At 43.3% G+C, this 25,595-nt stretch overlaps 1 protein-coding gene across 1 annotated transcript in view; it reads right to left on the reverse strand.

The window, feature by feature from the left end:
- Positions 1–1,268: 1,268 nt before the first annotated feature.
- The window catches only part of LOC125534458 (WAT1-related protein At5g64700-like), a 56,063-nt gene continuing 31,736 nt past the window's right edge, over positions 1,269–25,595 (reverse strand). Inside the window, exons 6-8 of the mRNA XM_087545361.1 lie at positions 3,217–3,375; positions 2,342–2,493; positions 1,269–1,428 (exon numbers count right to left, since the gene is read on the reverse strand). Coding sequence (XP_087401487.1) covers positions 1,269–1,428; positions 2,342–2,493; positions 3,217–3,375 — 471 coding nt within the window. The remainder of the gene's footprint in view (positions 1,429–2,341; positions 2,494–3,216; positions 3,376–25,595) is intronic.

Raw genomic sequence — 25,595 nt, forward strand, 5'->3', positions numbered from 1 at the left:
ATGTTTGAGTAGATCTGTTTTGTCCTATGGGTTAATCGTGATCTTGGTTGGTATGATTGCATATTTTATTTATGGTGCTGTCCTACGGTGCCCTCCGTCTCGCGCAAACGTGAGGGGCCCTCTTTGTAGGGTGTTGCAATATGTTCATGGTTCGCTTACGGTGGGTTGCGAGAGTGACAGAAACTTAAACCCGAGTAGGTGGGGTATGACGTATGGGAATAAAGAAGACTTGATACTTAATGCTATGGTTGGGTTTCACGACCTTAATGATATTTAGTAGTTGTGGATGCTTGCTAGAGTTCCAATCATAAGTGCATACGATCCAAGTAGAGAAAGTATGTTAGCTCATGCCTCTCCCTCATATAAAATTACAAGAATGATTACCGGTACTTGTTATCGATTGCCTAGGGACAAATAACTTTCTTGTTGACAAAAGCTCTCTGCTAAAACTAATTTAGTTGTGTCTTTATCTAAACAGCCCCTAGATTTTATTTACGTGCTCTTTATTATCTTGCAAACCTACTATCACACCTACAAAAGTACTTCTAGTTTCATACTTGTTATAGGTAAAGCGAACGTCAAGCGCGCGTAGAGTTGTATCGGTGGTCGATAGAACTTGAGGGAATATTTGTTCTACCTTTAGCTCCTCGTTGGGTTCGACACTCTTACTTATCGAAAGAGGCTACAATTGATCCACTATACTTGTGGGTTATCACAATGCCGTGGAGAATTTGCGGGTTGGCGTTTGAGATGCCCTTAGACACTCTTTTTACAAGCAAAACAAATTAACTTGAAAGTTTTGACTTTCGCTCCCTTATTGGGTTGATCTTTCCATATATGTACAAAATGAAGAAAACACAATAACAAACGCAGCTTGCTGCAACAACATACAAAACAAGAATGCATCACCGAGAGATACAAAGTTTACCAATAATGTCATTGTATGACAACATACAAAGTATTAGCTTAACAAAACACTAACACCTTGCGCGTCGGTGGGTCCTACTAATACATTGAGCGAAAGTTTCATGATGTAGACACATAAGACCAAAATCACCAATTTGTGTGCATGTATTGTGGAGTTGAAGATATTATCCTATATGGTATCACAATTGTACAATCCAATAAGAAAGATACCCTACAAACTAGTGGTTTACTTCACTCGAAAATACTAATGCACCATCACACATCTTAGGATTGGTCAAATCATTAACAAAGTGGTATCAACTTCTAATATAAAGCTCACTCGAGACTAGCATCCTAAAAAATCAAGGACCAAATCTTGGAACCTCAAACTTTGAGTCATGGGTAGGTTGCGCCTGAAGCTTTTCATTGTTTGACCCTGATGACGTCTTCGCATGGAGTTCTCTGGCCTTTCCATAGAGGTACATATACAAACCACTGAAAACCAATGCACTACCTAACAAGCTGCCAAATAATAGCAAAATGTATTACTTATGGAACAAAAGAGTACGCAAGTGTAAACGTTAAAACAAGAAATGGTCAAGCTATTATATTTGATGTATTTCTAATGAAAATGTTAAGCTAAGGGCCAGTTCGTTTAGGTGGCTTAAAAATAAGTTGCCTCTTCCCAGCTTAAAAAATAGCCGCCTCCAAAATTTGTTGAGACTTATAATTAGTTATTACATAATTAGTTTAGAAGCCCCAATAAATAATAGAGATGGCTTATGGAAAAATTTGGGAAGCAGGTGGCTTATTTTTTAAGATGCCAAAAGAACTGACCCCAAATCACAACATTCGTTAAGGAACATTTTTACTCTCTCTATTCCAAACCACTGATGGCTATAGCGTCGCTACATTTACACACAACACATCAATTATACACAGGGACAGAGCCAGGGAGCATGTTGAGGCCATGCCCCCTTAGCTTTTTTCTCAAACAACCTCCTATTTATTATCTCAAGATAATCTAAATTCGTGTTTTTGCCACCTCCAAAATTTTATATCTTCCCATTGCTACCCCCTTGTATCACATTCCTAGATCCATCCTGATTATGCATTCACTAATCATATTGATCACAAGAGACGCTTACATGTCCATACATCATGATAAGCACAAATATATTTAAGCACCATTTTCTTGTAATTTAATAAAGGCACTTTTATATTTGTCACAAGAATGAGCTCGCCCTAGGCTATTGTGTCTTGAAGTCACACTTAATAATTTTGTGTAACTTCTTTAGATAATGGTAAGTACATTTAGAATACACACACCCCAGGGCGGGGACCTTACGTCCAATTACAATACATGCATAAATACATATACGAAAAAGCAAAAGCTTTGAATATGAGTCCGAGTATTAGAACAAAATACACGTACCTCCCAACCGTGATGCTTTCTCCTAGTAATAATGCCCCAAGAACCATGGTGAAGACAATCGATAATGTGTTGAACATTGGTGGAAAAACAGGTCCGCGCTTTTCCACGGCGTATAGATTCAACCAATAATTGGCGGTTGTGCCAAGTGCAGCCTATGTTCCAAATCAAGTATGGACACATTGTTTTCTATTGTTTTTAACTATCAAGTTAAGAGAAAATATAGAAACAAATGCTTTTAATATTCAACATCATGAAGCATTTGGATCTCAAACCATATGGGAAGTCCTTGCAAGCAAGTTTTACTACTTTGAACTGAGTTAACTTTTAACGGAGATATGCCCATTGGAATCCTATGATTCAAAGGATTTTCATAGGAAATTTGGAGGATTAGAATCCTTAGTAAATTTTCCCTATGTTGGTTATTTATTCATAGGATTGAATCCTAGTTCTGAATTATTCCTTTGCACCACTTCCCATATGATTTCTAGCATCCACTCAAATCTCTTTGAAATAATACTTTGTTTTTCTATGATGTAATAAAACCGAAATCCTATAGGATTGAGATGGTATTGACATTCCAATACTACTTCTTTCCTATTCCCATGTTCTTACAATCCCGCGAATCAAACATTCCCTGATTCTGGTAGCTAGAGTAAAGGTTGAATACACCACAACTCTAACCAATCTTGTCCTTAAAAGTCTCCTATGACTACAATCAGAACCTATCGTGCTTGTGTTCCTTGATTTTTTGCTTGGTAAACTAAGATTAGCTTCTACATATAGTGGAGTTATCAGTTAGATTGAACAAAAGTAATGCAAATTCAGGCAATAGCAAGGGATTTTCTAAAATTGAATGTATTCTAGAAAAGACTTACCGAGTAGACAATTGTTAATAGTTGAATGTTCCATCCTACTTGCCAAGCAAGTTTGTCCCTCCTCAAAAACATTCCTACGACACCTGTTTGTAAACCACCTAGAACACAGGTCAACATTGATGACCAATGTTTCCATGGGCACACCTTTAAAACTTTCACCTGCATTATTAGAAATTCTTCATTGTTACCGGTCAAGAACAAGGATAAAAAACTCAAATCATGTTATGCCTATTATGGGAAATCTGAAGGAAATATGCCCTAGAGGCAATAATAAAGTTGTTATTTTATATTATATTTCCTTATTCATGATAAAGGTTTATTATTCATGCCAGAATTGTATTGATCAGAAATTTAAATACATGTGTGAATGCATAAACAAATATCGTGTCCCTAGTAAGCCTCTACTACACTAGCTCATTGATTAAAGATGGTTAAGAGGTTTCCTAACCATAGACATGTGTTGTCATTTGATAGTGGGATCACATCATTAGGAGAATGATGTGATGGATAAGACCCATCCGTTAGCTTAGCATAATGATCTTCAGTTTATTGCTATTGTTTTCTTCATGTCAAATACATATTCCTTCGACTATGAGATTATGCAACTCCGGGATACCGGAGGAATACCTTGTGTGTTATCAAATGTCACAACATAACTGGGTGATCATAAAGATGCTCTACTGGTATCTCCGAAGGTGTTTGTTGAGTTGGCATAGATCGAGATTATGATTTGTCACTCCAAGTATCGGAGAGGTATCTCTGGGCCCTCTCAGTATACACATCATAAGAAGCCTTGCAAGCAAAGAGACTAATGATTTAGTTGCAGGATGATGTACTACGGAACGAGTAAAGAGACTTGCCGGTAACGAGATTGAACTAGGTATGAAGATACCGACGATCGAATCTCGGGCAAGTAACATACCTACAGACAAAGGGAATAATGTATGTTGTCATAATGGTTCGAACGATAAAGATCTTTGTAGAATATGAAGGAGACAATATGGGCATCCTGGTTTTGCTATTGGTTATTGACCAGAGAGGTGTCACGGTCATGTCTACATAGTTCTTGAACCCGTAGGGTCCGCACGCTTAATGTTCGATGGCAATATTGTATTATATGAGTTATGTGACTTGGTGACCGAATGTTGTTCGGAGTCCCGGATGAGATCAGGACATGAGGGAGAGTCTCAAAATGGTCGAGAGGTAAATATTAATATATAGAACGATAGTATTCGGACACCGGAAGCATTTCGGAAGGTATCGGGTATTTATTGGTGTACCGGAGGGGTTACCGGACACCCCCGGGGGAATATATGGGCCATATGGGCCGTGAGAGGGGAGCACACCAGCCCACAAGGGGTGGCGTGACCCCCTATGGAAGGAGGCTGATTGGGATAAGGAAAAAAGGGGGTTCACCCCCCTTCCTTCTCTCTTCCCCCTTCCCTTTTCTCTCCGGTGAATTATGGAAGGGGGGGCGCCACTTGGGGACTTGGGGCTGATGGGGAACGTAGCAGAAATTCAAAATTTTCCTACATGTCACCAAGATCTATCTATGGAGAGACTAGCAACGAGGGGAAGGAGAGTGCATCTACATACCCTTGTAGATCGCTAAGCGGAAGCGTTCAAGAGAACGGGGTTGATGGGGTCGTACTCGTCGTGATTCAAATCACCGATGATCCTAGTGCCGAACGGACGGCACCTCCGCGTTCAACACACGTACAGCCCGACGATGTCTCCCACGCCTTGATCCAGCAAGGAGAGAGGGAGAGGTTGAGGAAGACTCCATCCAGCAGCAACACAACGGCGTGGTGGTGATGGAGGAGCATGGCAATCCTGTAGGGCTTCGCCAAGCACCACGGGAGAGGAGAAGTACTTGGGAGAGGGGAGAGGGCTGCACTAGAACATTGGTATGGCTGCCCTCCCACCCCCCACATATATATAGGGGCAAGGGAGAGGGGGGAGGCGCAGCCTTGGCCCTTCCTCCAAGGAAGGGTGCGGCTAGGAGGAGTCCCTCCTCCCCAAGGCACCTCGGAGGTGCCTTCCCCCTTTAGGACTCTTCCTTTCCTTATCCCTTGGCGCATGGGCCTCTTGGGGCTGGTGCCCTTGGCCCATATAGGCCAAGGCGCACCCCCTTACAGCCCGTGTGGCCCCCCGGGGCAGGTGGCCCCACCCGGTGGACCCCCGGGACCCTTCCGGTGGTCCCGGTACAATACCGGTGACCCCGAAACTTGTCCGGTGACCAAAACAGGACTTCCCATATATAAATATTTACCTCCGGACCATTCCGGAACTCCTCGTGACGTCCAGGATCTCATCCGGGACTCCGAACAACATTCGGTAACCACGCACAAGCTTCCTTTATAACCCTAGCGTCATTGAACCTTAAGTGTGTAGACCCTACGGGTTCGGGAGACATGCAGACATGACCGAGACGTTCTCCGGTCAATAACCAACAGCGGGATCTGGATACCCATGTTGGCTCCCACATGTTCCACGATGATCTCATCGGATGAACCACGATGTCAAGGACTTAATTAATCCCGTATGCAATTCCCTTTGTCTAGCGGTATTGTACTTGCCCGAGATTCGATCGTCGGTATCCCGATACCTTGTTCAATCTCGTTACCGGCAAGTCTCTTTTACTCGTTCCGTAACACATCATCCCGTGATCAACTCCTTGATCACATTGTGCACATTATGATGATGTCCTACCGAGTGGGCCCAGAGATACCTCTCCGCTTACACGGAGTGACAAATCCCAGTCTCGATTCGTGCCAACCCAACAGACACTTTCGGAGATACCCGTAGTGTACCTTTATAGCCACCCAGTTACGTTGTGACGTTTGGCACACCCAAAGCACTCCTACGGTATCCGGGAGTTGCACAATCTCATGGTCTAAGGAAATGATACTTGACATTGGAAAAGCTTTAGCATACGAACTACACGATCTAGTGCTATGCTTAGGATTGGGTCTTGTCCATCACATCATTCTCCTAATGATGTGATCCCATTATCAACGACATCCAATGTCCATGGTCAGGAAACCGTAACCATCTATTGATCAACGAGCCAGTCAAGTAGAGGCTTACTAGGGACATGGTGTTGTCTATGTATCCACAAATGTATCTGAGTTTCCTATCAATACAATTCTAGCATGGATAATAAACGATTATCATGAACAAGGAAATATAATAATAATCAATTTATTATTGCCTCTAGGGCATATTTCCAACAGTCTCCCGCTTGCACTAGAGTCAATAATCCAGTTCACATCGATATGTGATTAACACTCAAGGTCACATCCCCATGTGACTAACACCCAAAGAGTTCTGGGTTTGATCATGTTATGCTTGTGAGAGAGGTTATAGTCAACGGGTCTGAACCTTTCAGATCCGTGTGTGCTTTACAAATCTCTATGTCATCTCCTAGATGCAGCTACCACGTTCTATTGGAGCTATTCCAAATAACTGTTCTACTTGGAGCTATTTCTAAATTGTTGCTCCATTATACGTATCCGGTATCTCTACTCAGAGCTATCCGGATAGGAGTTAAGCTTGCATCGACGTAACCCTTTACGACGAACTCTTTTACCACCTCCGTAATCGAGAAAATTCCTTAGTCCACTAATTACTAAGGATAACTTTGACCGCTGTCCTGTGATCCATTCTTGGATCACTTCTTGTACCCCTTGATGACTCATGGCAAGGCACACTTCAGGTGCGGTACACAGCATAGCATACTGTAGAGCCTATGTCTTAAGCATAGGGGACGACCTTCGTCCTTTCTCTCTATTCTGCCGAGGTCGAGCTTTAAGTCTTAACTTCATACCTTACAACTCAGGCAAGAACTCCTTCTTTGACTGATCCATCTTGAACACCTTCAAGATCATGTCAAGGTATGTGCTCATTTGAAAGTACCATTAAGCGTTTTGATCTATCCTTATAGATCTTGATGCTCAATGTTCAAGTAGCTTAATCCAGGCTTTCCATTGAAAAAACACTTTCCAATAATCATATATGCTTTCCAAAAATTCTACGTCATTTCTGATTAACAATATGTCAACAACATATACCCATCAGAAATTCTATAGTGCTCCCACTCACTTCTTTGGAAATACAAGTTTCTAATAAACTTTGTATACACCCAAAATCTTTGATCATCTCATCAAAGCATACATTCCAACTCCGAGATGCTTACTCCAGTCCTCAGAAGGATGGCTGGAGCTTTGCATACTTATTAGCATCTTTCAGGATTGACAAAACCTTCCAGTTGTATCACATACAACCTTTCCTCAATAAAATCGTCGAGGAAACAATGTTTTGACATCCTATCTGCAAGATTTCATAAATAATGCAGTGACTGCTAATATAATTCCAACAGACTCTTAGCATCGCTACGGGTGAGAAAGTCTCATCATAGTCAACTCCTTGAACTTGACGGAAAACATCTTAACGACAAGTCGAGCTTTCTTAATGGTGATACTTACCATCATTGTCCGTCTTCCTTTTAAAATCCATTTGTACTCAACAGCCTCACGACCATCGAGCCGTTCTGCCAAAGTCTACACTTTGTTTTCATACATGGATCCTCTCTCGGATTTTATGGCCTCGAGCCATTTATCGGAATCTGGGCCCACCATCGCTTCTCCATAGCTCGTAGGCTCATTGTTGTCTAGCAACATGACTTCCAAGACGGGATTACGTACCACTCTGAAGTAGTACGCATCCTTGTCATCCCACGAGGTTTGGTAGTGACTTGATCGAAGGTTCATGATCAATATCATAAGCTTCCACTTCAATTGGTGTAGGTGCCACAGGAACAACTCTTTGTGCCCTGCTATACACTAGTTGAAGTGACGGTTTAATAACCTCATCAAGTCTCCACCATCCTCCCACTCAATTCTTTCGAGAGAAACTTTTCCTCGAGAAAGGACCCGATTCTAGAAACAATCCCTTATTGCTTTCGGATCTGAGACAGGAGGTATACCCAACTATTTTGGGTGTCCTATGAAGATGCATTTATCCGCTTTGGGTTCGAGCTTATTGGCCTGAAACTTTTCCACATAAGCGTCGCAGCCCCAAACTTTCAAGAAATGACAGCTTAGGTTTCTCTAAACCATAGTTCATACGGTGTCATCTCATCGGAATTACGTGGTGCCCTATTTAAAGTGAATGCGGTTGTCTCTAATGCCTAACCCATAAACTATCGTGGTAATTCGATAAGAGACATCATGGTACGCATCATATCCAATAGGGTGCAGTTATGATGTTCGGACACACCATCACACTATGGTGTTCCAGGCCGTATTAGTTGTGAAACTATTTCCACAATTTCTTAATTCTATGCCAAACTCGTAATTCAGATATTCATCTCTATGATCATATCATAGATATTTTATCCTCTTGTCACGACGATCTTTCAACTTCACCCTGAAATTACTTGAACCTTTCAATAATTCAGACTCATGATTCATCAAGTAAATATACTCAACATCTACTCAAATCATCTGTGAAGTAAGAACATAACGATATCCACTACATGCCTCAGCACTCATTGGACTGCACACATCAAAATGTATTACTTCCAACAAGTTGCTTTCTAGTTCCATTTTACTGAAAAACGAGGCTTTTAGTCATCTTGCCCATGTGGTATGATTTGCATGTCTCAAGTGATTCAAAATCAAGTGAGTCCAAACGGTCCATTTGCATGGAGTTTCTTCATGCATATACACCAATAGACATGGTTCGCATGTCTCAAACTTTTCAAAAACGAGTGAGCCCAAAGATCCATCAACATGGAGCTTCTTCATGCGTTTTATACCGATATGACTTACGTGGCAGTGCCACAAGTAGGTGGTACTATCATTACCATCTTTTGGCATGAACATGTGTATCACTACGATCGAGATTCAATAAACTATTTATTTTAGGTGCTAGACCATTGAAGGTATTATTCAAATACACAGAGTAACTATTATTCTCCTTAAATGAATAACCGTATTGTGATAGACATAATCCAATCTCGTCTATGCTCAACGCAAACACCAAATAACAATTATTCAGGTTTAACACCAATCTCGATGGTAGAGGGAGCGTGCGATGCTTGATCATATCAACATTGGAAACACTTCCAACACATATCGTCAGCTCACCTTTAGCTAGTCTCCGTTTATTCCGTAGCTTTTGTTTCGAGTTACTAACACTTAGCAACCGAACCGGTATCTAATACACTGGTGCTACTAGGCGTACTAGTAAAGTACACATCAACACAATGTATATCCAATATACTTCTATCAACCTTGCCAGCCTTCTAATCTACCAAGTATCTAGGGTAATCCCGCTCCAGTGGTTGTTCCCCTTATTACAGAAGCACTTAGTCTCGGGTTTGGGTTCAACCTTGGGTTTCTTCACTAGAGCAGCAGCTGGATTGCTGTTTCATGAAGTATCCCTTCTTACCCTTGCACTTCTTGAAACTAGTGGTTTCGCCAACCATCAACAATTGATGCTCCTTCTTGATTTTTACTTTTGTGGTGTCAAACATCGCGAATATCTCAAGGATCATCATATATGTCCCTGATATATTATAGTTCATCACGAAGCTCTAGCAGCTTGGTGGTAATGACTTCGGAGAAACATCACTATCTTATCTGGAAGATCAACTCCCACTCGATTCAAATGATTGTTGTACTCAGACAATCTGAGCACAAGCTCAACAATTGAGCTTTTCTCCCTTAGTTTGCAGGCCAAGAAAAATCGTCGGAGGTCTTATACCTCTTGACGTGGGCACGAGCCTGAAATCCCAATTTCAGCCCTCGAAACATCTCATATGTTTTGCGACGTTTCAAAAACGTCTTCGGTGCCTCAACTCTAAACCGTTTAACTGAACTATCATGTAGTTATCAAAACGCGTATGTCAGATGTTCGCAACATCCACAGACGACGTTCGAGGTTCAGCACACTGAGCGGTGCATTAAGGACATAAGCCTTCTAAGAAGCAATGAGGACAATCCTCAGTTTACGGACCTAGTCCGCACAATTGCTACTATCAACTTTCAACTAAATTTTCTCTAGGAACATATCTAAACAGTAGAACTGAAGCGCGAGCTACGGCATAATTTGCGAAGACCTTTTGACTATGTTCAGGATAATTAAGTTCATCTTATGAACTCCCACTCAGATAGACATCCCTCTAGTCATCTAAGCGATTACATGATCCGAGTCAACTAGGCCGTGTCCGATCATCACGTGAGACGGACTAGTCAACACCGGTGAACATCTTCATGTTGATCGTATCTTCTATACGACTCATGCTCGACCTTTCGGTCTTCTGTGTTCCGAGGCCATGTCTATACACATGCTAGGCTCGTCAAGTTAACCCTAAGTGTTTTGCATGTGTAAAACTGTCTTACACCCGTTGTATGTGAACGTAAGGATCTATCACACCCAATCATCACGTGGTGCTTCGAAACGGAGAACTTTAGCAACGGTGCACAGTTAGGGGAGAACACTTCTTGAAATTTTAATGAGGGATCATCTTATTTACTACCGTCGTTCTAAGCAAATAAGATGCATAAACATGATAAACATCACATGCAATCAAATAATAGTGACATGATATGGCCAATATCATATAGCTCCTTTGATCTCCATCTTGGGGCTCCATGATCATCTTGTCACCGGCATGACACCATGATCTCCATCATCATGATCTCCATCATCGTGTCTTCTTGAAGTTGTCTCGCCAACTATTACTTCTACTACTACAGCTAACGGTTAGCAATAAAGTAAAGTAATTACATGACGTTTATGTTGACACGCAGGTCATAAATAAATTAAGACAACTCCTATGGCTCCTGTCGGTTGTCATACTCATCGACATGCAAGTCGTGATTCCTATTACAAGAACATGATCAATCTCATACATCATATATATCATTCATCACATCCTTTGGCCATATCACATCACAAGGCATACCTTGCAAAAACAAGTTAGACGTCCTCTAATTGTTGTTTGCATGTTTTACGTGGCTGCTATGGGTTTCTAGCAAGAACGTTTCTTACCTACGCAAAAACCACAACGTGATATGCCAATTGCTATTTACCCTTCATAAGGACCCTGTTCATCGAATCCGATCCGACTAAAGTGGGAGAGACAGACACCCGCCAGCCACCTTATGCAACTAGTGCATGTTTGTCGGTGGAACCGGTCTCACGTAAGAGTACGTGTAAGGTTGGTCCGGGCCGCTCCATCCCACAATACCGTCGAAACAACATTGGACTAGTAACGGCAAGCATATTGAAAAAAATCAACGCCCACAACTACTTTGTGTTCTACTCGTGCATAGAATCTACGCAATAGACCTAGCTCATGATGCCACTGATGGGGAACGTAGCAGAAATTCAAAATTTTCCTATGTGTCACCAAGATCTATCTATGGAGAGACTAGCAACGAGGGGAAGGAGAGTGCATCTACATACCCTTGTAGATTGCTAAGCGGAAGCGTTCAAGAGAACGGGGTTGATGGAGTCGTACTCGTCGTGATTCAAATCACCGATGATCCTAGTGCCGAACGGACGGCACCTCCGCGTTCAACACACGTACAGCCCGACGATGTCTCCCACTCCTTGATCCAGCAAGGAGAGAGGGAGAGGTTGAGGAAGACTCCATCCAGCAGCAGCACAACGGCGTGGTGGTGATGGAGGAGCATGGCAATCCTGCAGGGCTTCGCCAAGCACCACGGGAGAGGAGAAGTACTTGGGAGAGGGGAGAGGGCTGCACCAGAACATTGGTATGGCTGCCCTCCCACCCCCCACATATATATAGGGGCAAGGGAGAGGGGGGAGGCGCAGCCTTGGCCCTTCCTCCAAGGAAGGGTGCGGCTAGGAGGAGTCCCTCCTCCCCAAGGCACCTCGGAGGTGCCTTCCCCCTTTAGGACTCTTCCTTTCCTTATCCCTTGGCACATGGGCCTCTTGGGGCTGGTGCCCTTGGCCCATATAGGCCAAGGCGCACCCCCTTACAGCCCATGTGGCCCCCCGGGGCAGGTGGCCCCACCCGGTGGACCCCCGGGACCCTTCCGGTGGTCCCGGTACAATACCAGTGACCCCGAAACTTGTCCGGTGACCAAAACAGGACTTCCCATATATAAATCTTTACCTCCGGACCATTCCGGAACTCCTCGTGACGTCCGGGATCTCATCCGGGACTCCGAGCAACATTCGGTAACCACATACAAGCTTCCTTTATAACCCTAGCGTCATCGAACCTTAAGTGTGTAGACCCTACAGGTTCGGGAGACATGCAGACATGACCGAGACGTTCTCCGGTCAATAACCAACAGCGGGATCTGGATACCCATGTTGGCTCCCACATGTTCCACGATGATCTCATCGGATGAACCACGATGTCAAGGACTTAATTAATCCCGTATGCAATTCCCTTTGTCTAGCGGTATTGTACTTGCCCGAGATTCGATCGTCGGTATCCCGATACCTTGTTCAATCTCGTTACCAGCAAGTCTCTTTTACTCGTTCCGTAACACATCATCCCGTGATCAACTCCTTGATCACATTGTGCACATTATGATGATGTCCTACCGAGTGGGCCCAGAGATACCTCTCCGCTTACACGGAGTGACAAATCCCAGTCTTGATTCGTGCCAACCCAACAGACACTTTCGGAGATACCCGTAGTGTACCTTTATAGCCACCCAGTTACGTTGTGACGTTTGGCACACCCAAAGCACTCCTACGGTATCCGGGAGTTGCACAATCTCATGGTCTAAGGAAATGATACTTGACATTGGAAAAGCTTTAGCATACGAACTACACGATCTAGTGCTATGCTTAGGATTGGGTCTTGTCCATCACATCATTCTCCTAATGATGTGATCCCATTATCAACGACATCCAATGTCCATGGTCAGGAAACCGTAACCATCTATTGATCAACGAGCCAGTCAACTAGAGGCTTACTAGGGACATGGTGTTGTCTATGTATCCACACATGTATCTGAGTTTCCTATCAATACAATTGTAGCATGGATAATAAACGATTATCATGAACAAGGAAATATAATAATAATCAATTTATTATTGCCTCTAGGGCATATTTCCAACAGGGGCGCACCCTGGTTGCCTCCCTTCTCCCTCCCACCTATATATATATGGGGGGGCACCCCTAGCACACCCAAGACAATTACCTAGCCGAGTGCAGCGCCCCCTCCACCGTTTACCCCCTCGGTCATATCTTCGTAGTGCTTAGGCGAAGCCCTACGACGATCACTTCACCATCACCGTAACCACGCCGTTGTGCTGACGGAACTCATCTACTACCTCGACAACTTGGTGTATCAAGAAGGCGAGGGACGTCACCGAGCTGAACGTGTGCAGAATGCGGAGGTGTCGTGCGTTCGGTAGTTGATCGGTTGAAGCACGAGGAAGTTCGACTACATCTACCGCGTTGTTTAACTCTTCCGCTTATGGTCTACGAGGGTGCGTAGACACACTCTCCCCCTCGTTGCTATGCATCTCCATGGATAGATCATTGCGTGTGCGTAGAATTTTTTTGTTTTCCATGCAATGTTTTCCAAACAGTGGTATCAGGGCCAGGTTTATGCGTAGATTATATGCACGAGTAGAACACAAAGAGTTGTGCGTGGTAATAGTCATGCTGCTTACCGCCAACGTCTTATTTTTATTCGGCGGTATTGTGTGATGAAGCGGCCCAGACCAACCTTACATGTCCACGCACATGAGACCGGTTCCACCGATAGACATGCAACTAGTTTTGCATAAAGGTGGCCGATACGTCTCCATATCTATAATTTATGAAGTATTCATGCTAATATAGTATCATTCTTGGATGTTTTACAATTATTTTATAGCAACTTTATATCATTTTTTGGGACTAATCTATTGACCCAGTGCCCAGTGCCAGTTGCTGTATTTTTGCTTGTTTTTTACATCGTAGAAAATCAATATCATATGGAGTCCAAACATTGCGAAACTTTTTGTGGATTTTTTATGGGCCAGAAGACTCCTGATGGGCCAGAGCAGCACCTGGGGGTGAGGGGGGCACAACCCACTAGGGCGCGCCAGGGCCCCCTGGCGCTCCTAGGTGGGTTGTGCCCACCTCTGTGGCCTCCCATACCCCTTCTTTGCACTATAAATTCCCAAATATTCTGAAACCCGTAGAGGTTAACCTAGATCAGAAGTTCCGCCGCCGCAAGGATCTGTAGCCACCGAAAACCAATCTAGACCCCGTTCTGGCATCCTGCCGGAGGGGGGAATCATCTCCGGTGGCCATCTTCATCATCCCGGCGGCCACCACGATGAGGAGGGAGTAGTCCACCCCCGGGGCTGAGGGTTTGTACCAGTAGATATGTGTTTAATCACTCTCTCTCTCTCTCTCTCTCGTGTTCTTGAGATGCCGCGATCTTGATGTATCGCGGGCTTTGTTAATATAGTCGGATCATATGGTGTTTCCCCCTCTCTATCTTGTTATGATGAATTGTGTTTTTCCCTTTGAGATTTTGTTGTTACCGGATTGAATACTTTTATGGATTTGAGAACACTTGATATATGTCTTGCAATCGAATACTCGTGGTGACAATGGGGTATCGTATTGATTCACTTGATATATGTTTTGGCACTCAACTCACGGATTCCTGAGGTGACATTGGGGTAATCTATGCATAGGGGTTGATGCACGTTCTTGTCTTTGTTTCTCCGGTAGAAATCTTGGGGTACTCTTTGAAGTTCTTTGTGTTGGATTGAGTATTATATGAATTTGCTTTGGTGTTATTTTAGTATGAAATCTAGGATAGATCGAACAGAAAGAATAGCTTTGTGTTATTTTAGTATGAACTCTTGAATAGATTGAACGAAAATAATATCTTTGAGGTGGTTTCGCACCCTACAAACAATGTATTCTTATGTTCTCCGCTAGATAGGAACTTTGTAGTGATTCTTCATCGCACTTTGAGGGGTAATTATATGATCCAATTATATTAGCACTGTTGAGAGATTGCACTAGCGAAAGTACGGACCCTAGGCCTCATTTTCAAGCACTGCAATACCATTTTGTGCCCATTTACTATTTTCTACCTTGCTGTTTTTATTTATAAAGATTATAAAAATATATTTCTACCATCCATATTACACTTGTATCACCATCTCTTCGCTGAACTAGTGCACCTATACAAATTGCCATTGTATTGGGTGTGTTGGGGACACAAGAGATTTCTTGTATTTGATTGCAAGGTCGTTTGAGAGAGACCATCTCCATCCTACACCTCTCACGGATTGATAAACCTTTGGTCATCCACTTGAGGGAAAATTGCTACTGTCCTACAAAACTCTGCGCTTGGAGGCCCAACACGTGTCTACAAGAATAAAGTTGCGTAGTAGACATCAGTGGCTGGCGGGTGTTTGTTTCTCTTACTTTAGTTGAATCGAATTTGACTGCGGACGGTCCTTGAAGAAGGTTAAAATAGGAAACTTGACGAAACACCATTGTGGTTTGATGCATAGGTAAGAACGGTTCTTGCTAGAAGCCCGTAGCAGCCATGTAAAACTTGCAACAATAAAGTAGACGTCGTCTAACTTGTTTTTGCAGGGCATGTTGTGATGTGATATGGTCAAGACATGATGTGATATACGTTATTGTATGAGATGATCATGTTTTGTAAAAGTTATCGGCAACCGGCAGGAGCCTTATGGTTGTCTCTTTATTGTTTGAAATGCAAATGCCATGTAATTGATTTACTTTATCACTATGCGTTAGCGATAGTCGTAGAAGCAATAGTTGGCGAGACGACCACGATGCAACGATGGAGATCAAGGTGTCAAGCCGGTGATGATGGAGATCATGACGATGCTTTGGAGATGGAGATCAAAAGCACAAGATGATGATGGCCATTTCATGTCACATATTTTGGTTTCATGTGATGTTTATCTTTTATGCATCTTATTTCGCTTAGTATGGCGGTAGCATTATAAGATGATCCCCTCACTAAATTTCAAGGTAAAAGTGTTCCCCCTAAGTATGCACCGTTGCTATAGTTCGTCGTGTTGAGACACCACGTGATGATCAGGTATGATAGACTCTACGTTCGCATACAATGGGTGCAAGATAGTTTTGCACATGCGGAATACTTGGGTTAAACTTGACGAGCCTAGCATGTACAGACATGGCCTCGGAACACTTGAGACCGAAAGGTCGAACGTGAATCATATAGTACATATGATCAACATAGAGATGTATTGATGACTACCCCATCTCACGTGATGATCGGACATGGGTTAGTTGATTTGGATCACGTATCACTTAGATGACTTGAGGGATGTCTATTTAAGTGGGAGTTCTTAAGTAATTTGATTAATTGTCCTTAATTTATCATGACCTTAGTCTTGATAGTTTTGCATGTCTATGTTGTAGATCAGTAGCTCGCGATATAGCTCCCATATGTTTTTGATATGTTCCTAGAGAAAACTAAGTTGAAAGATGATAGTAGAAATGATGCGGACTGGGTCCCTAATCTGAGGATTATCCTCATTGCTGCACAGAAAAATTATGTCCTTGATGCACCGCTAGGTGACAAACCTATTGCAGGAGTAGACGTTATGAAAGTTTTGCAAGCTCGATATAATGACTACTTGATAGTTTAATCCGCCATGCTTTACGGCTTAGAATCAGGACTTCAAAAATGTTTTGAACACCACGGAGCATATGAGATGTTCCAAGAGCTGAAAATTGGCATTTCAGTTCATGCCCGTGTCGAGAGGTCACTACTAGGGAAAACCTTATACACAGAATGTTACCAGCAGCGCTCTTCAAAATACGACGCTACTGCTATTTAGCAACAACGTGTGCCAGAAAAACGCGCTGCTGAAAGAAAAATAACAGTAGCGCGTCATCTCTAAACCGCGCTACTGCTCTAATTGCCATGACCCCGCCGTCCAGCTAGATATAGCAGTAGCGCCTTACACCGTATCGCGCTACTGCTATTCTCCTTACATGTAGCGCTTTTTCATACCAGCGCTACTACTAACCCTACCTTATCACCACGCGGCCGACCCTCACTCTCCCTCTCAGTCACTCTCGCCCGCGCCGATAACCATTGTTGTTCGTCGCCGCCGCCGCCGCCGTCCGTCCGCCACCGAGGTACTCCCTCCTTCCGTCCCTCCTCCTCCCACCGCGCCCTCTACCCTCCTCCTCCCACCGCTCCCTCCCCCCTCCGCCTGCGGCCGCCCCCTCCTCCCTCCTCCGCTGGCAGCCCTCCTCCCACCGCCCCTCCCTCCTCCTCCTCCAGCCGGCCCCTCCCCCTCCTCCTCTGGCCGCCCCTCCCCCTCCTCTCTCCTCCCTCCCTCCCTTGTCTCTGTTTTTGCAAATCGTAGGTAACTAGTTTATTTAGCAAGTGATTAATATAACTAGCTTATTTATATTAAGTGCTTAATGGACCTAGTTTATTTAGTAAGTGCTTAATAGAACTAGTTTATTTAGTAAGTAGTTAATAAAACTAGTTTATTTAGTAAGTAGTTAATAAAACTAGTTTATTTAGTAAGTAGTTAATAAAACTAGTTTAATTAGTGTTAGGATTATATATAAGATATTTTCGAATATGTTTTTTCATATTTTGAACCATTGAAATGCAATGACAATCGATAAGTGGCCTATGTTTTGCCGGAGTGTTGATTAATTTCCGTTCCGGCAAATTTTAGGCGCTTGATGTGTCCTTTTTTAGCAAAGGTCATGCTAGATTTTTTGGGTTTTGCTGTCGAGTTATAATCTCTGAATTTTGAACACAGGAGATGTGTGATGACGATGGGATCCCGGAGTGCGGGTACTGCTATGATGACCAGGGTGTGTGCGACAGGTTTCCTCACCTGCAAAATGATAGGTTTTTCACCGTGAAGCTTGAAAAGACCTTCGATGTTTGTACGGTATGCAACGACAAGCATTTCATCGTAATTAATATCATCACTTGTGCTTCTTTTGTTCAACCTGTAATTTATGGATTTTTTTTCAATTCGATTATTACATCCCGTGCCATGCTAGACCATATGTATTGGAGAAGCTTGGTTTTGTTTTAGATGACTTTGAGAATGTGGAGACGAGGAGGGCTCACTTAAGAACTAAACATGGTTATGAGTTTCTGGTTAAGTTCTACAATGCGGTCGATCGCTCCCATTTCGGTTGCTCTAATTGGGAAGCTCTCTGCAAGGCATATGAATTTGAGGAGGGAATGCAAATAAGATTTGATATTCGTCCCGAAGATTATGATGATGATGATAATATCGACATCTGGGTGGATGTGGATATGCCTCCAGTTTTGCCTAGATGTGAGTTTGTCAAACTAATTTGTTAAGTTCAGTAATTTATGTTGTTAATTTAAAAATATTTGGTGTTAGTCCATAGTAAACTTATTTATTTATAATTTTCAGCTTATTTCTTATCTTCAAGAAATACTCGGAGGTAGTAGACAACACATACTACAGCTATGACTCCGAGCTTAATTGTGAGGAGAAATGTTATCTTGTCTCATTCATAGAAGATGTTGAGGCCTTCAAAACCAGTCACTCTATCAGCCAAAATTATACTAGATACGTGCCACTAGTCCATACATTGCTTGATGATAACTTCATTGCTAAAAACTTGGTAAGATTTTGTTAATGATGGTAACTTCATTGCATACATTATTCTTAAGTAAACCATTGCTAACTATATATGTTACTATTTCGTTTTTGAACAGAGGCTCCCGAAGCAGGTTGTGCCTGACATGCTATTTACCGAAGGTGATATGCATATGGTTAGCTTACGACCAACTCCTTCGGTTGCTTACCATACTGCATACTCGATTTCTTCAAACGATGGAAGGCTCAAAATCAAAGAATGGAGCAAAGTGATGAATGCGCACACGCAAATAATTGGAGACAAAATGAATGTGCGCAAGCCACAAGTTGGAGATAGGTTTATGTCCATTCTTCATTATGGTGAAGGACCGGTTTATCTGTTTTATGGTATTTTAGCTAGGAGAGAGGAGTAGGTGCTAAGTATTAAGAACAATTAGTTAGTGTTGATTATATATGACTACAATGTCTTAGACTTGATGGTGATGCTGAGTAGGAGTAGTGACTATGAGTACTATGATGATGATGAGGACGAGTTGTTATTATAACTAGTGACGAAGTTGTTATATGATGTCCCATCATGGACGAAAATGATGATTATGAGGAGTTATATGACAATGATATATTATGATGATAAGTTGTTAATGATATTATGATGATGATGAGAAGTTATTATGTCATTGGGTGAAAGAACATCCGATTAGTTTCACATGGATGGATCCAAAGTGACCATTGGTTACTTTGGATCCATGCACTTTAAACTAATCCAAGGTTCTTTCACCTAGTGATTTAATAACTCATTACGATGTAAAAACAATCTCTAAATTGCTACTGTATGAAAAATTGTATACAGGTATATGAATATGACCTAAAATTCAAAAGAAATGGAATAGGGAATAATAGTAGTAGCGGTTGTTTTCGAAAGCGCTACTAATAATTAGCGGTAGTGATTGACTTGGAAAGCGCTACTACTAAGTAGATATAGCAGTAGCGAGTGCCACTAGGCGCTACTGCTAAGCATTAGCTGTAGCGCCTTATCAGTAGCGCGCTTACCCGCGCTACTGATAGGCCAAAAACTAGCGCTACTGCTAGGCTTTTCCCTAGTAGTGGGTATGAGACCTCTGACATGTACTTTGCCTACAAGATGGAGGAGAATAGCTCAGCCAGTGAGCATGTGCTCAGAATGTCTGAGTACTACAATCACTTGAATCAAGTGGGAGTTAATCTTCCAAATAAGATAGTGATTGTCAGAGTTCTCTAGTCACTATCACCAAGCTACTAGAACTTCGTGATGAACTATAATATGCAAGGGATGACGAAAACGATTCCCGAGCTCTTCGCGATGATAAAATCAGCGAAGGTAGAAATCAAGAAAAAGCATCAAGTGTTGATGGTTAACAAGACCACTAGTTTCAAGAAAAAGGGCAAGGGAAAGAAAGGGAACTTCAAGAAGAATGGAAAGCAAGTTGCCACTCCCATGAAGAAGCCCAAAGCTAGACCCAAGCCTAAAACTGAGTGCTTCTACTGCAAAGGAAATGGTCATAGAAGCGGAACTCCCCCAAATACTTGGCGGATAAGAAGGATGGCAAAGTGAACAAAGGTATATATAATATACATGTTATTGATGTGGAATTTACTAGTGTTCGTAGAAACCCCTGGGCATTTGATACCGGTTCAGTTGTTGATATTAGTAACTCGAAACAGGAGTTGCATAATGAAGAGAGACTAATTAAGGGTGAAGTGACGATGTGTGTTGGAAGTGATTCCAAGGTTCATACGATCACCATCGCACACTCCCTCCACCTTCGGGATTAGTGTTAAACCTAAAATAAATGTTATTTGGTGTTTGCATTGAGCGTGATATGACTAGATCATGTTTATTGCAATATGGTTATTCATTTAAGTCAAAGAATAATTATTGTTCTGTTTACTTGAATAAAACCTTCTCTGGTCATACACCCAAGGTGAATGGTTTATTGAATCTCGATCGTAGTAATACACATTTTCATAATATTGATGCCAAAAGATGCAAAGTTGATAATGATAACGCAACATATTTGTGGCACTACCGTTTAGGTCATATTGGTATAAAGCGCATGAAGAAACTCCATGCAGATGGGCTTTTGGAATCACTTGATTATGGATCATCTGATACTTGCGAACCATGCCTCATGGGTAAGATGACTAAAACTCCGTTCTCCGGAACAATGGAGCGAGCCAATGACTTATTGGAAATAATACGTACCGATGTATGCGGTCCGATGAGTGTTGGGGCACGCGGTGGGTATCGTTATTTTCTGACCTTCACAGATGATTTGAGTAGATATGGGTATATCTACTTAATGAAACACAAGTCTGAAACATTTGAAAAGTTCAAAGAATTTCAGAGTGAAGTAGAGAATCATCGTAACAAGAAAATAAAGTTTCTACGATCTGATCGCGGAAGCGAATATTTGAGTTACGAGTTTGGCCTTCATTTAAAACAATGTGGAATAGTTTCACAACTCACGCCACCTAGAACACCACAGCGTAACGGTGTGTCCAAATGTCGTAACCGTACTTTATTAGATATGGTGCGTTATATGATGTCTCTTACCAAGTTACCACTATCGTTTTAGGGTTATGCATTAGATACAACTGCATTCACGTTAAATAGGGCACCGTCTAAATCCGTTGAGACGACACCGTATGAACTGTGGTTTGGCAAGAAACCTAAGTTGTCATTTCTTAAAGTTTGGGGTTGCGACACTTATGTCAAAAGGCTTCAGCCTGATAAGCTCGAACCCAAATCGAAGAAGTGGGTCTTCATAGGATACCCTAAGGAAACAATTGGGTACACCTTCTGCCACAGATCCGACGGCAAGTTCTTTGTTGCCAAGAATGGAATCTTTCTAGAGAAGGAATTTCTCTCGAAAGAAGTGAGTGGGAGGAAAATAGAACTTGATGTGGTAATTGTACCTTCTCTCAAATTGGAAAGTAGCACATTAGAGAAAACCGTTCTCGTGATGCCTACACAAACTAGTGAGGAAGCTAATGATGATGATCATGAAACTCCAGATCAAGTTACTACCGAACCTCATAGGTTGACCAGAACACGTACCGCACCAGAGTGGTACGGTAACCTTGTCCTAGAAGTCATGTTGTCAGACAATGGCGAACCTACGAACTACGAATAAGCTATGATGAGCCCAGATTCTGATAAATGGCTTGAGGCCATGAAATCTGAGATAGGATCCATGTGTGAGAACAAAGTGTGGACTTTGGTGGACTTGCCCGATGATCGGCAAGCCATTGAGAATAAATGGATCTTCAAGAAGAATACAGACGCTGATGGTAATGTCACCATCTATAAAGCTTTACTTGTCGCGAAAGGTTTTTGATAAGTTCAAGGAGTTGAATACGATGAGACCTTCTCACCCGTAGCGATACTTAAGTCAGTCCGAATCATGTTAGCAATTACCACATTTCATAATTATGAAATTTGGCAAATGGACATCAAAACAGCATTCCTTAATGGGTTTCTTAAAGAAGATTTGTATATGATGCAACCCGAAGGTTTGGTCGATCCTAAAGGTGCTACCAAAGTGTGGAAGCTCCAGCAATCCATCTATGGACTGGTGCAAGCACCTCGAAGTTGGAATATATGCTTTGATGAGGTGATCAAAGCATACAGTTTTATACAGACTTACGGTGAAGCCTATATTTACAAGAAAGTGAGTGGGAGCTCTGTAGCATTTCTGATATTATATGTGGATGACATATTGGTGATTGGAAATGATATAGAATTTCTGGATAGCATAAAAGGATACTTGAATAAGAATTTTTCAATGCAAGACCTCGGTGAAGCTACTTACTGTAACACCCCGGATGTAACTTTCCCTATTTGTATCCAACTCTTGCCCTTTCCGGTGTTAAGTTATATTTATTTCTCGGGTTCGGGTCTTTGTCTCCGTGTGTGTTTTTCTTTTCCATGCATCTCTTATCATGTCATCTTGTGCATTGCATTTGCATACGTGTTCATCTCATGCATTCGAGCATTTTCCCCGTTGTCCGTTTTGCATTCCGGCGCTTCGTTCTCCTCCGGTGGTCATTTCTAGCTTTCTTTCGTGTGTGGGGATTAAACATTTCCGGATTGGACCGAGACTTGTCATGCGGCCTTGGTTTACTACCGGTAGACCGCCTGTCAAGTTTCGGGTCATTTGGACTTCGTTTGACACTCCAACAGTTAACCGAGGGACCGAAAAGGCCTCGTGTGTGTTGCAGCTCAACACCCCCCAAATTTGGCCCAAAACCCACCAAACTCTTCTCCATGTCCTAGAGCGTTCGACCACGATCGCGTGGGCGAAAACCACACCTCATTTGGACTCTCCTAGCTCCCTCCATGCCTATATATACACCCCCCATTTCAGATCTCGTCTTCCTCCCCGTCCTCCTCGTTTTAAAAAAAAACAGCTCCACCGCGCCGACGGACGTGTCCGCCCCGGCCGGACAACGTCCGCCGCCGCCGCCTCCCGTCCAGTCCGCGCGCGCCACGTGGGCCGCGCCCACATCGCCGCCGCCGGGCCCGCCTGGCCCGCGCGCCGGCCCCCTTCCTCCTCCTCCCGGGCCAGAGGTGGCCGCCGCCACCGACCGCCGCCGCCCGAGGCCACCGGCCTCCGCCGCCGCCCGTAGCTCCGGTGGCCTAAGCCACCACCGCCGCCAACGCCGCCGCCTCTCCTCGCCCCGCCGCCTCCTCGCCGCGCCGCCGCGGGACGCCGCCCCCGCCGGCGCCGCCGACCGCCGCCGCCCCGGCCTCGCCCCGCCTCGCCGGCCTCCTCCCCAAGCTCCGGCTACGGCGAGCTCCGCCGGCTGCTACAGTAACTCCGGCGCCGCCTCGGGAAGCGTGCCGATCCCGATCTGGATCTGGATCTGGGATCCCCCGGTAGACTTTTATCTCCTAACCCTAGTTTTTTATGCGATGTTTGACTGCTCGTAACTCCGCAACCGTAGCTCCGTTTTGAGCATATGATATATCAGAATCTTCGCCTCGACATGTACATCATTTTGTTCCATTGCATCATTTGAGTTTGAGGTCATCTTGATGCCCAAAATGCTGTTAGAAGGAGGCTTCGTGAGTTAAATTGCAGATCCGTTAGTTCATCATGCACATTTGTCATTTTTGCCATGTTTAATCCGTGCATGATATGCCTGTGCCCCTTTGGGATGAATTGTTAAGCATTTTGTCTTCTTTCCAGAGGTGCCACCCATGCATTTTTAGGATGTGTGTGTTGTCTTGTGCAAGCTTGCGAAGAGAGGTACCTGAGATTGCTGATTTCAGGGACTTAGTGATTTTCACCAAGTCTGGGATATTTTAGTTCATGATGCTATATGTCCAGCTTGTTTCCTAGTGATCCGTGCCTCTTTTGAGGATGATCAGTAAGGGAGATTTGATATTCATGTTATGCTCTATCCATCCATGTCTTTGTTTGTATATGTGGAGTGCTCTAGGTTGACTCAATCGAGCTCAACTTTTGCTTCATTGTTAATCTGGGCAGATCGTCAACTTGTTTGCGATTTTGCCGATGCTACCGTTAGTGTTCCATGCATGCTATGCCTTTGTTCTTGCCATGTGTAGCTAGCATATTGTGTCATCTTTCGGGATATATGCTTGCCTCGCCATGACTTGCACCCTAGTGAGTGCATCGAGCTCGTTTACATGCCTTCGTGAGTTATAATTTCAGCATGTCTCCGTTTTCACTAAGTCTGAAAACTGATTGTGTTCGAGCTACGTTCGTGAGCTCGGTAGGGTATTTTGTGAACCCTTTTGGCCCCAGGTCACTTTGGGTGTTTTGTTAAGCTTGTTGAGTAGCTCCATGCCATGTTCTTACTTGTCATGGTCAGGTCGTGTATCATGTTGTTTTGCTGCTCCGAAGAGAGCATCGTGATCTGAAATTTCAGGCTAGTGTTAATTTCACTAAGTCTGGAATCTGTTTTGCATATTCATTTTTGCCATGCTTGTTTGAACCTCTTAATGGATGAATTTGCCTATGGCTCAGTGCTAGTGTTTTGTTAACCATCTTGTGTATATCACTGCCATGTATTTTGTTTTCATGTTTGGTGGCTGTAGCATGTTCATTTCGTTGCGTTTAGATGCCTACTTGCTGTAAATCGCAGACCGGTGTCATATCGTAAAACGCTTGCCATTTCCAATCCGTAACTCCGATTCCAATGATCTTTATATCGTTTTCAAGCGATTTCATCCCCTCTATCCAGTGGCACACTTGGTTTCCCAAGTTGAGGCCAGGTTCATGCATTCCCTGTCATATCTCGCATTTTGCATCCCGCATCGCATCCCGCATAGCATGTCATCATTTCATCATATTGCTTGGTCTTGCACGTGGTTGATTGTATCCTTGTTGCTTGTTTGTCTTGTTTGGGTAGAGCCGGGAGACGAGTTCGCTACCGAGGAGCCCGTTGAGTTTGCTTGTGAGGATCCAGTCAGCTTTGACAACTGTGCAGGCAAGATGATCATACCCTCGAAATCACTACTATCTTTGCTATGCTAGTTTGCTCGCTCTTTTGCTTTGCCACTGCTACGATGCCTACCACTTGCTTGTCAGCCTCCCAATTGCATGATTGAGCCTCTAACCTACCATTGTCCTAGCAAACCGTTGATTGGCTATGTTACCGCTTTGCTCAGCCCTCTTATAGCGTTGCTAGTTGCAGGTGAAGATTGGAGCCGTTCCTATTGGAACATCTTTTATTTGCTT

This window comes from Triticum urartu, chromosome 2A, assembly GCF_056163025.1.
Source record: "Triticum urartu cultivar PI428250 chromosome 2A, HENAU_Tu73, whole genome shotgun sequence".
NCBI classification, from domain to species: Eukaryota; Viridiplantae; Streptophyta; class Magnoliopsida; order Poales; family Poaceae; genus Triticum; species Triticum urartu.